We start from the raw sequence: 12,501 nt of genomic DNA on the forward strand, positions 1-12,501 counted from the left end.
GGACCACACCTGGAAAGTGTTGGCCAGGGACGATCCGGGCGCCTCCAGTTCCCGAGGTACTCCGGCCTGCTCTTTCCCGGTCCGAAAAGATCAGGTCCTTGAGGACTGCCTCATAGAATTGGAGGAATGTCCCTGTGCTGCCAGCGCTTCGGGATAGTACAAAAGAGTTGTACATGGCAACCTGCACCAAGTAGACCGCAACTTTTTTGTACCATGCCCGGGTTTTGCGCATGGCATTATATGGCGTGAGGACTTGATCAGAGAGATCAACTCCTCCCATATACCGATTGTAGTCGACTATACAATCGGGCTTGAGGACCGTTGCCGCGGTACCTCGCACAGGGACTGGGGTGGTGCTGTTACCGTGGATTGTGGACAGCATAAGGACATCCCTCTTGTCCTTATACCTGACCAGCAACAGGTTTCCACTGGCAAGGGCACGGGTCTCACCCCTGGGGATAGGTACCTGGAGGGGGTGGGCAGGGAGGTCGCGTTGATTTTTCCGCACGGTCCCACAAGCGAACGTGGATCTGGCGGCAAGGGACCTGAACAAGGGAATGCTGGTATAAAAGTTGTCCACGTACAAGTGGTAACCGTTATCCAGCAGTGGGTACATAAGGTCCCACACGAGTTTCCCGCTAACACCCAGAGTGGGGGAACATTCTGGGGGTTGAATACGGGAATCTCGGCCCTCGTACACATGAAATTTGTAAGTGTACCCTGAGGTACTCTCACAAATTTTGTATAGCTTCACGCCATACCTCGCCCGCTTTGTGGGAATGTATTGGCGGAAACTGAGTCTCCCCTTGAACGCAACGAGAGACTCATCAACCGCGACCTCCCTTCCAGGTACGTAGGCCTGCTGAAATGTGGCCCCAAAGTGATCGATGACCGGCCGTATCTTATACAGCCGGTCATAGGCAGGATCACCTCGGGGGGGACATGCTGCATTATCGGAATAATGCAGACATTTCCGGATGGCCTCAAACCGGGGACGTGTCATGACCATACTGTACAGTGGGGTCTGGTATAGGACGTCCCCACTCCAGTATTGCCTGACACTGGGTTTTTGAACTAGACCCATATGCAGCACGAGGCCCCAAAATGTCCTCATCTCGGCTGCACTGACTGGCGTCCAGCCACCCGGTCTAGCCAAAAATGAGCCCGGGTTTTGAGCGACGAACTGTTGGGCGTACAGATTCGTCTGCTCCACCATCAGATTCACCAGTGGGTTACTGAAAAAAAAACTAAAAAAGTCAATTTCAGTAAACCCCACTGTGGGAATCTGGATTCCAGGATTGCCAGCAAAATCCGGAATCTCGGGCTCAAAGTCCACTGGGGGACACCAGCTAAGTTCATCGGCAGGGGGCTCCGGTGGGCTTATTTGGTGGGCCGGGAAACCAGTACGAACCCCAGGGCGGCTCGTACTAGGGTGGGCCACAGGATCCCTAGCATGTGGGGCCCCTGGCTCCGCCTGGCGGCGTCTCCGCCGCCTTGGGGGCTCATCGTCATCAGATGATGATGAGGAGGATGCGGATGATAAAAGGAATGTGGGGTCATCCTCATCCTCACTGGGGCTCTCGGAGTCGGAGGCAATCTGGGCATATGCCTCCTCGGCCGAGAACATCCGGCGGGCCATGGGTGTGTGTGTGCGTGTGTATGTGCGTGTGTGTAAACCTTTATTGTATGTGCGTGTGTGTGGGGGCACGGGTGTTCACGTACTTAAAAGTCCAGGCCAAAAAATGGGCAAGTGGTAGGAAAAAAAAAAAAAAAAAGTTCAAACTTGCTGATCAGCGGTACAACGCTGATCAGTGGTGGGGCAGTGGGGCGGTGCGCTAACAGTGGCCGGACGCTAAGAGTGCCGGACAGTCAGCACACGGAAAAAAAAAAGGTGGTGGTAAGGAGGGTGGTGGTGGGGGAACTGGTGGACGGGGGGGGGGGGGAGGCTGGTGGTGGGGGGGGCTGGTGGTGGAAGGGGGGTTGGTGGTGGGGGGGCTGGTGGTGGGGGCTGGTGGTGGGGGGCAAGTGGCAGGGGGGGTCTGGGATCTGAAAGATGTACCAAAGAAAGTTTAGAATAAAAGTTTTTTTTTTCTTCTAACTTTTCCCTTCTTTCCCTGCCTAACGGTGCCTCTCCCTCACTGACCCTAACCTACCTGGGTGGCGATGGGTGCAGGAGGGTGATGGATGGCGATTAGGGGGGACTCAGGAGCTGGTGCTGGACGATGCTGCCGGGGGCTCGTGCAGAACAGGAAGAGGAGGGGAGAGAGGAGCGCAGGAAGTTTGAATCTCGCGCCTCTCTCCCCTGCACCAATCAGCACCCTGGACAGCGGCATCCAGCACCAGAGCCAGCGCCGCCTCTCCAAATCCTCGGACTGCGATAGGTGGTGTATAATTACGCCACCGATCTCAGTCTTTTTCCGGTTCATCGGGTCACCGGAGACCCGAATGGACCGGAAACACAGAAAACCGCAGGTCTGAATTGACCTGCGGTTTTCTGCGATCGCCGATACGGGGGGTCAAATGACCCCCCCCTGCATTGTTACAGGATGCCGGCTGAATGATTTCAGCCGGCATCCCGTTCCGATTAACCCCCGCGGCGCCGGAAACGCGATTTAAAGCCATGACGTACCGGTACGTCATGGGTCCTTAAGGACTCGGGAAACATGCCGTACCGGTACGTCATGCGTCCTTAAGGGGTTAAGTGCTTAGTGTTTACACCCGCTATGAACTGCTCTCTCAGAGTCCGGTCCTGGTCCTCAGCCTCCCGGGGGTTCACCTGGACCACAGCCCTCAGGTTCTCTTGCAGGGACAAAGCAAAATCACGGAGTGACTCACCAGGCTGTTGCTTCCTGCTGAAAAATCGCATCTTAACTTCGGACACCGTTCTGGCCTCAAACGTGGTGCCTAGGCTATCAAAGATTTGTTCCAGGCTATTCTTTTCTGAACGGGGCCATGACATGACTTCCCTGCGGGCGGCCCCTTCTAACTGTGCTAAGAGGATCTCCATTTGTTGTTCAGCGGAGATGGGATAGAGCCAGAATAGGGCCAGGATCTGGTCTCTAAAGTCCTTTAATTTATGGGCTTCCCCGGAATATCGCGGGAACCAGGGGGCCCCAAAATAATATGGTATGGTCAGGGGCATCAGGCAAGATGTTGCTGCAGCGGAAGGTGCCCTGTTATCAGCTGCGTGAATTTCTGCAGGTATATCGGGAGCCACCTGCTCCGCTTCTACAGGTGCGGACATGGCATGGTCTCTTGAGGCCAGTTCTGTAGTCGGACACACGCTGGCTTCGCTTACTCAAGCGTTGCTAAGGGTGACTTTGAATTAAGTATGGCCCTTTAAGGGCAGCGGAGCAGGCCAAGATCCTAATTGGATGTGCTCTCCGCTGGATTAAGTCTCTTATTGCTAATGAGGGATCTACCCCCAGCTTTCCAGCAAGATCGGAATTCACCCGGTGCTCGAATTATAAAGGAATCGGTTTGTACCGAAAGTTTACTTACTCCGGTGATGCGCAGTCCTGGTCTCGGGATCATGTCGTGCGGAGGTCCCACGTGCAGCGTCAGGAGATAGGTGCGGCCTCTCTGAGCTCCGGGATTCAAGGTAGCAATGTAGGCAGTATCTTTCCTTTTGCAGGCTGGGCGGTACCTTCTTTTCTTCTTTTATCGCGCCAAACAGACACAACGAGGCGCACCAATAGTCTAGTCAGCTTAGGCGGCCATCTTATAGCATAACGCTGTCCATTCACTGACAGCAAGCGGTGACTTAATAAGCGGCAAACAGTCCACAGCAATACAATTTTCACACCGCGATTTTTACAGTTCTTGGCCCAGCAATTTTTCAAATAAACAGATAGGGCTTTATCACTTTATGAGCAATAACGGCACACAGTTTAAATTCCACAATGGCGCAGGAATAATCGGATCCTGTTCGTGACGCCAAAATATGCAGTACGCAGCCCTGCAGGGTCACGGTTAATAGGCAAACGAGGGTTGCTCTTGGTTACTCACAGTTTATAGAAAGACCCTGGGCAGGCCTACAGCAGTGATGGAGAGGCTGGCACAGGAGTCCTCTGGGGCACTCTCAATGTATAGGGACCAGGCCGGTGGTAGGTGAGGTGCCCTGGGTGTTGCAGGTTTAATGTGCCGGTGGCAAGATCCCTTTAAGTTTGTGACGCCAGTGCCGGTAACGGTGGCACACCGATTTATCATAGGAATAATTGAGGAACACGATGTTGTGGTGAACCAAAACTTCCTTTTACTGGAAAAAATTAACTATTTACAGTCTCTTGGCAAAGTTCCATATATCAGCAGCAGACACAAGCAGGCTTATATAAATGGCAGGCACAATGTTCTTGCAAGATACTCAGAGGGTTAACACACTTACAGATCAGGCTGCACTTTTCCTCAGAAATCCTGTCTGTCTTTATCCCAAGGCCCGTATGCCCTATTGTTGGCTTTATCCTTGGTTAGGGAAACTTCCTCAGGTATATGTCCTTGCTTTCAAATAAATCCTTCTGCCCTTCAGCTCTCTTGTCTGGCTGGAATACTGGCTCTGCTCTGTTATGGGAACTTGGTTTCTCTCAGGAGGCAGGCTCTTCTCCTGGTGGTAACTAGAAGCCTGGACTATCTAGCTGCATATCAGAGGCTGGATCCCAGCTCCCCTCTGACTAGGGTGCACACTGACTTCAGGAATCCACAACTCTGACTGAACCTCCCTCTCTGGTCTAGACCTGGCTATTTATACTAGGGGGTACCCTAGCTCCCTCTACTGTTTAGGAGGAGGAACTACACCCCTACAGGCCTGGTAAACTGGAGATACACAATTAACATGAATAAAATGACATATAAAAATACAATGGCCCTGTTCCACAGGAGGTGGAGAACAACGTGGCCCAATTGACTCTTGTGTAGTGCCCACCTTTACCTAGTGGGACACTACAAATGTCATATAAAAGAAACGCAAAAAAGCAAAAGTGGAATTCCATTTTCTTACAATTTCCATCCACCATTTTATTTTTTAGATTCTCAGTACAATTTATAAACCATTAAATGGTTTTATTAAAAACAGGAAGTCATATGGCTATGTCGAAGGAAAAAAAAAGGTATGATTCTTTACAGATAGGGAGTGAAAAATTTAAAGTTTCTCCCAAAATTTGATTGGTTCTTAAAGGGGTTTTCCGAGCTTTTAATACTTATGATCTATCATCAGGATAGGTCATCAGTATCTGATCAGTAGGGGTCTGACACCCAGGAACCCCGCCAATCAGCTCTTTAAGATGGCACTGGCGCACCTGTGAGCGCCACGGCCTTCTCGCACCTTACCAAGCACTGTGGCATACATTGTATAGCGGTTGTGTTTGGTATCAGACTCAAACCCATTGCGAGCGGCGCTGTTTTCTCAAACAGCTGATCAGTGGGGGTCCCGGATGTCGCACGCCACTTATTAAAATAATGAAGACCTATTTAAAGGATAGGTCATTGGTAATACTAATAACATCTCAGAAAACCCATTTTAGTGGTTAAATACTGCAATAACTTTATTGTTAAGGCCACTACATTTATAGCAATACCATGTATATGTATTTTTACATTTTTAAATGTGACTTTTTAGTAACATTTATTTAAAGAACAAATAAAAGTGCTCATGTGAGATTACAGTGCAGCCTCAGAATGACGTCAGAGGACCTAGGAGGGGACTTGAAGATGAGTGAAGGTGCTGGGCTCACTCGGAATGGGCATGGCGAGACTCCACTGATGGCTAGGACAGCCCCTTGGGCACTTTTCAAAGGTAATTTGACTATATATAAAATCGTTTTTTCAGCAAAACCACAGCATTCATAAGTTATATACTGCTATATTTCTGACATTCTATTGGAGACCGCCAATAACATGTAACATGTCAGGTCTATATGCATAATCTTGCTGACAGAATCCCTTTAACACTGGACTACCAATGATTATTAGTTAGTCACAACGAAGGCACCATCAGACAGGGCTATATACCTTTCAATTAAAAAGGGAGAGGAAAGTGTAATGAGTAGGTGTTGGGGTGCTCCAAGCGCTACAGCCTGTCCCTTGGTGCTCCAACTATCTGATTTGCATAAAGATAGAGCACTGCAACCTACAAAACAAGGTATCATTTTAATCAGCATTATCAACCCTACCAGGCAATATGCCTAGCTTAATAAGGTTGATCATGTTAACAGAGGCTCTTTAAACACTGACAGCTGGGGTGACAGATTTCCTTTCAAGGGATTGTCTCATCTTAACATTTATGGCATATCAAAAGGATATGCTATAAATGTTTGATACAAGTTGGTCCCTCTCCGATCTCAAGAACAGCGGCCACCATGAATTGAGAGCAAGCTATACATGAGCAGAATTCTCAGTTTACTGCCAGAGGACATCTGAATATAGCTAGCTTGGCTATTTTTGGAAGTTCCATAGCCGTGAATGGAGGGGTGTCTGTGTATGTGCCATGTTCTCTCTATTCACTGATTATGGGATTTTCAAAAATTGCTGAGCATTCTAGCTAGGCTATACACTGCGTGCAGAATTATTAGGCAAATGAGTATTTTGACCATATCATCCTCTTTATGCATGTTGTCTTACTCCAAGCTGTATAGGCTCGAAAGCCTACTACCAATTAAGCATATTAGGTGATGTTCATCTCTGTAATGAGAATGGTTGTGGTCTAATGACATCAACACCCTATATTAGGTGTGCATAATTATTAGGCAACTTCCTTTCCTTTGGCAAAATGGGTCAAAAGAAGGACTTGACAGGCTCAGAAAAGTCAAAAATAGTGAGATATCTTGCAGAGGGATGCAGCACTCTTAAAATTGCAAAACTTCTGAAGCGTGATCATCGAACAATCAAGCGTTTCATTCAAAATAGTCAACAGGGTCGCAAGAAGCGTGTGGAAAAACCAAGGCGCAAAATAACTGCCCATGAACTGAGAAAAGTCAAGCGTGCAGCTGCCAAGATGCCACTTGCCACCAGTTTGGCCATATTTCAGAGCTGCAACATCACTGGAGTGCCCAAAAGCACAAGGTGTGCAATACTCAGAGACATGGCCAAGGTAAGAAAGGCTGAAAGACGACCACCACTGAACAAGACACACAAGCTGAAACGTCAAGACTGGGCCAAGAAATATCTCAAGACTGATTTTTCTAAGGTTTTATGGACTGATGAAATGAGAGTGAGTCTTGATGGGCCAGATGAATGGGCCCGTGGCTGGATTGGTAAAGGGCAGAGAGCTCTAGTCCGACTCAGACGCCAGCAAGGTGGAGGTGGAGTACTGGTTTGGGAGGTATCATCAAAGATGAGCTTGTGGGGCCTTTTCGGGTTGAGGATGGAGTCAAGCTCAACTCCCAGTCCTACTGCCAGTTTCTGGAAGACACCTTCTTCAAGCAGTGGTACAGGAAGAAGTCTGCATCCTTCAAGAAAAACATGATTTTCATGCAGGACAATGCTCCATCACACGCGTCCAAGTACTCCACAGCGTGGCTGGCAAGAAAGGGTATAAAAGAAGAAAATCTAATGACATGGCCTCCTTGTTCACCTGATCTGAACCCCATTGAGAACCTGTGGTCCATCATCAAATGTGAGATTTACAAGGAGGGAAAACAGTACACCTCTCTGAACAGTGTCTGGGAGGCTGTGGTTGCTGCTGCACGCAATGTTGATGGTGAACAGATCAAAACACTGACAGAATCCATGGATGGCAGGCTTTTGAGTGTCCTTGCAAAGAAAGGTGGCTATATTGGTCACTGATTTGTTTTTGTTTTGTTTTTGAATGTCAGAAATGTATATTTGTGAATGTTGAGATGTTATATTAGTTTCACTGGTAAAAATAAATAATTGAAATGGGTATATATTTGTTTTTTGTTAAGTTGCCTAATAATTATGCACAGTAAGTCACCTGCACACACAGATATCCCCCTAAATAGCTAAAACTAAAAACAAACTAAAAACTACTTCCAAAAATATTCAGCTTTGATATTAATGAGTTTTTTGGGTTCATTGAGAACATGGTTGTTGTTCAATAATAAAATTAATCCTCAAAAATACAACTTGCCTAATAATTCTGCACTCCCTGTATTAGTAAGTTCTACAGCAGTGAATGGAGGCCTCTTCATAAGTACGGTGGATCCACTACTAGATATAGATCATTAAGACCAGTGTCTAAAATGCTGGTCTTAATACTGCCCCATAGTCTCTTTCCGAGCAGAGTGAAAGTACTAAGATGGCTAGGGCACACCCTCATGGCCTAGGCTGAATTTGCATTTTTTTTTTTATGAATTAGTTTTTCTTCTAAATGCCACAATGAATGACAGCCCTACCAGACAGTGTTCCTGATGTGATAGTGTTGACTTTGATGACAGATAACCTTTAATTATTTATTTAGTCCCACTAGTGGACCTCACATTTCAGCCTTCTGATAGTTCAAATAACGCTTTGGTATATTCAGTATACAAAAGCATTATTGTTTGGCAGTAATATACTACCAGTCAATCTAATAGGATTTACCTTTCCACAAAGCTATAATTTGTCCCCACCATGAGAATAGGCACTTATAATGGTGCATATGAATAATATGATTAAATATTAAATCATACTGTATGTACTATTTTTATCCATGTTGCCAAGTTGTGACAGAATTGGTATATAAATTATTGTACCTACTACTGTTTTCTGTCAATAAAACATTTTTCATTTTTTGCCAAAAAAAATATTCTGCATGTGGATTTGTGGGCCACTCTAAAATTGAGCTTGCACAGATTTTCTTCCTGAGTCTCAGGTACTGGGAATTTTGTAGAACAGGCTGTAACAGTACAATGACAATTACGTCCATATTCTCATCCATCAGCTTTTGCATGGCCAGGTAGAAAGCTGTCCGGAACTTTCCGCTTCTTACGTATTTTTTTGTGAGAACAAATATTGTCTTTTTACTTTGGTTAATACTTTGTGCAATGTTGTCTATGACAGCTTTTCCTGGCTCCCAGTCTCTTTCTTCTAGGCAGAGAAGTATGCTTTTTTTCCCCTTGTTCTCAATCTGATGACACAATTCATTATAAACCCAGTCAGTAACAGCTGGATCTGTCTCATCATATGTGATGAATGCGTCATACACGCTTCCTGAAGAACGAACTTTGAAGCGTTTGAGTCTTGCCTTGCACCAGTGGTATATATACCACACATCCCAATAAAACAAATGTTTCACAATTGGTAATGCGGTTAGTGGAATAATTACCAGTGATGATGTTAGAAACAGCAGCATTGCTATCATGTCCACATTACAGGTCTGTATGTCAAAAGTTATAATCCCTCTCTTCTTCCAGTTATTAGGTGTGGCACAAGTAACATCAGTGGCTAGTCGTGGAATGGTAACGTTGTTTTTCATGATCCATTGCACAAAGTCAATGATTTCACATGTACAATCAAATGGGTTTCCTTCCAACCACAGAACTTTTAAAAAGTTATCATTTCCCCACAAAAACACTAATTTGTTTATTGTCTGGATATGGTTGTAGCTCACATCAAGTTTTGTTAGGCTTGTAGCTTTATAAAGCAAAGAAGGTGACAATTGGGAAATCACATTATTCTGCAGTGAAAGTTTTTGCAAGGATGATGTGTACTTGTACATATTAGACTCTATCACTTTTATTCTGTTATGGCTAAGATCAAGCAATTTCAGATTTTTCAAGTGTATCAGTGTTTTCCAATGCCATAACTCTAATTTGTTTTTGCATAGGTAGAGCTTTGTTAGACTTTGAGGTAAATTAAGAAGAATTTTGTTAGAAATTTGTTTAAGATCATTGAACGATATATCTAGTATTTTTAGACTAGTAAAATTCTTAAAAATATCCTCATAACGTGGGTTCCATTTTGCCCACATGATATTCAAAAGGTTGCCTGAAAACCTCAATTCCTCTACTCCACTTTCGTTAATATGATATTCAGTTAAAGTTGAAATTTTATTCCAACTTATATTTAACACTTTTAGACTGGGAATATTATTAATAAAATTCAAATTATGAGTTACACCTTCAACCATAAAGTACTTTGCATTGTAACTTAGGTCTAACACCTGTAGTCTTGACAGTTCCTTAAAAGCTGTGGAGGAATCAAAATCTAATTTATTATATGACAAGTCCAGGTATGTTAGATTTGGCATGTAAACAAATTCTGTCCCATTTAAATCTTGATCGATGCTATTATGGGACAAATTCAAACATACTATGTCTGATAACAAACGAAATTCTTCTGCAGCAATAAAGAACATGAGATTGTAACTAAGATCTAAAGTTTTTCCATATGATATACATACGGGTTCAATAATTTGATTAGACCACCTATCATTTTCTAAATGGTAATCAACTGGATTATCTACTGTATTGTGTGCGGCATCATCATGGATTGAGCGTCTATAAACTTTGGGAATTTTTCCAAAATTTTCCTCTTCCCTTGGTCTTACAATAAATGGAGTAATTCTGTTTTCAGATAAATATATCATTGTTAAATTATGAAAATTATGAAAGACATCTAAATTAACTTGCCTAATGAAGTTTGTTCCAAAGTTTATAACATTCAATGTTTTTATCTTCTGTAATGGAGCAAAAGTTGTGTTTGTAATTATTTGAAAAACATAACCTTGCACATGCAGTTCTTGGAGAGATATTAATTTGGAAAAATTCTCTGAAAGATTCAAATTGCGGAAATAGGTTCTTATCTCGTAATTAAAAGACAAATCAAGTTTTTGCAGGGAAGATAAACTAAGTAAAAAATCACCTGATGCCATTTCTGTTACCAGATAATTGTTCTCTAAGTTCAAAACTTTCAGTTGTGTTAGGGTTTGAAACCACATTCTTGGAACTGATTTCAGAGAAGAATTACCAAGGTTAAGACTCACCAGTTTCTTAAGGTACTGAAAAGCATTGGGATGTATGTCTAGTGAAGACTGTCCGGGACAAGGTTTGCAATAAAATGCAGCATTAAAGCATCTTGGACAATTACCACTCAAATCAAGTATTTTTAAGTTAGTTAGATCCATAAAGTCTTCTTTTCCAATGGAGGTTATATTATTGTTCTTCAAATAAAGTGCTCTTAAGGATGGAGGTAGTCCCAGAGGAACTCTGTTTAAGTTATTAGATGATAGAGACAAGGTGGTCAAATTTTGTAACTGTAAAAATGCTCCTTCTTGAATATTCACTTCTTCTGAACAGTTATTGCCATAGTAACAGTTGTGATCCAGATACAGTAACTTCAGGCGTTTTATTTCAGAGAAACTTTTTCTGCTGATTGATAAAATATTATTATTCCCTAAATCTAGAGTATGTAATGAAATGGGCAGTCCACTTGGTATTGTATGCAAATTATTGCTAACGATGAACAACGCCTCAAGTTTGGTTTGGTTGACAAATGCTTCATTGTCTATAATTAGAAGGCTTGCAGACATTTCTCTGCGGTGTTGATTGACATTAAAACTTAAATCCACTTTTGTTAAATTAGGCCATTTATAGAATGCAGTTTTATTTACTGTATGTATATGATTTTTGGACAACAGCAACTCTGCAGAGTTAGCTGTGTAGTTGATCGGTGAAGGAACAGTTTTTAAGTTGCATGCCTTACAATCAATTACCACTGATATTTTTTTTTCCTTAATTGTACATGGGTGAGTTTTGATATCCAGATTTGCTGTACAAGTTCCAAGAGAATAGCAGATTATTAGAACAGATGGCAGATTAACCCTCATGCTGAACATTTTGTGCTGCAAAGAATCACAAGATACAAAACAAAATCAACATCATAAAATGATAAATGACTTATTTCTAATGCAAAACAATACATTCAGTATATATAATATCCACTTACTTTCGTGCTTCTAGAGTCTCAGATGTTCAGAGCAGTGTTGTGGCAGTGTCTACAATGTTTGTGTCTTCTTTTTTTGTCAGTCAATTCACAGTTTTGTTTCATTTCCCTTTTAATTCTTGGATGCTATTCTTAGTGATATACTGACACCTAGAGGCTATGCAAACCAGTAGGAATTATTGCCCTCAATTTGCTTATAAATTCTATGGTCTTTAAAAGGAAACTGTCAGCTATATTTCACCCATATAACTAGTGATGTTCTGAACTCATGATTTAAAACATTCCATGTTTGGTATCTTTCTGTTAATTTTACACTATGTACAGTGGTGCGCAGCCCCAGGCAGAGAGCGGAGAGGCAAGTGCAGTACATATAGTGAGGCCAGTGTGCCGCTATGTACTGTGATGCGCAGGCCCAGGCAGAGAGCGGAGGGGCAACATTATCGGCAGAGGTGAAGAGCGTTGGTGACATTGCAGGGAGTTAATAGTGCACAGGGGAGGTACTGGGCTCTTTGAATAGGCAAACATAGGCTTTTTGTAAAGCTGTAAATACCCCTGCTGAGCAAATTGTGGCTCATTTTCATATGGAACAAACTTTATTTTCTTGTGATCAAAAATGCACAGAAGGAT

The 12,501-nt window shown here is 43.5% G+C and overlaps 1 protein-coding gene across 1 annotated transcript; it reads right to left on the bottom strand.

Moving 5' to 3' along the window:
* Window positions 1-8,123: 8,123 nt before the first annotated feature.
* Window positions 8,124-11,938, bottom strand: LOC120995638 (toll-like receptor 8). Its single transcript, XM_040424982.1, has 2 exons — window positions 11,878-11,938; window positions 8,124-11,773 (listed from the first exon to the last, which is right to left on the bottom strand). The coding sequence occupies exon 2, from the start codon at window positions 11,765-11,767 to the stop codon at window positions 8,636-8,638; it is 3,132 nt and encodes a 1,043-aa protein (XP_040280916.1). The 5' UTR covers window positions 11,768-11,773; window positions 11,878-11,938; the 3' UTR covers window positions 8,124-8,635.
* Between the last annotated feature and the right edge of the window lie 563 nt (window positions 11,939-12,501).

The sequence above is a fragment of the Bufo bufo genome, chromosome 3 (assembly GCF_905171765.1).
Source record: "Bufo bufo chromosome 3, aBufBuf1.1, whole genome shotgun sequence".
Lineage (NCBI taxonomy): Eukaryota > Metazoa > Chordata > Amphibia > Anura > Bufonidae > Bufo > Bufo bufo.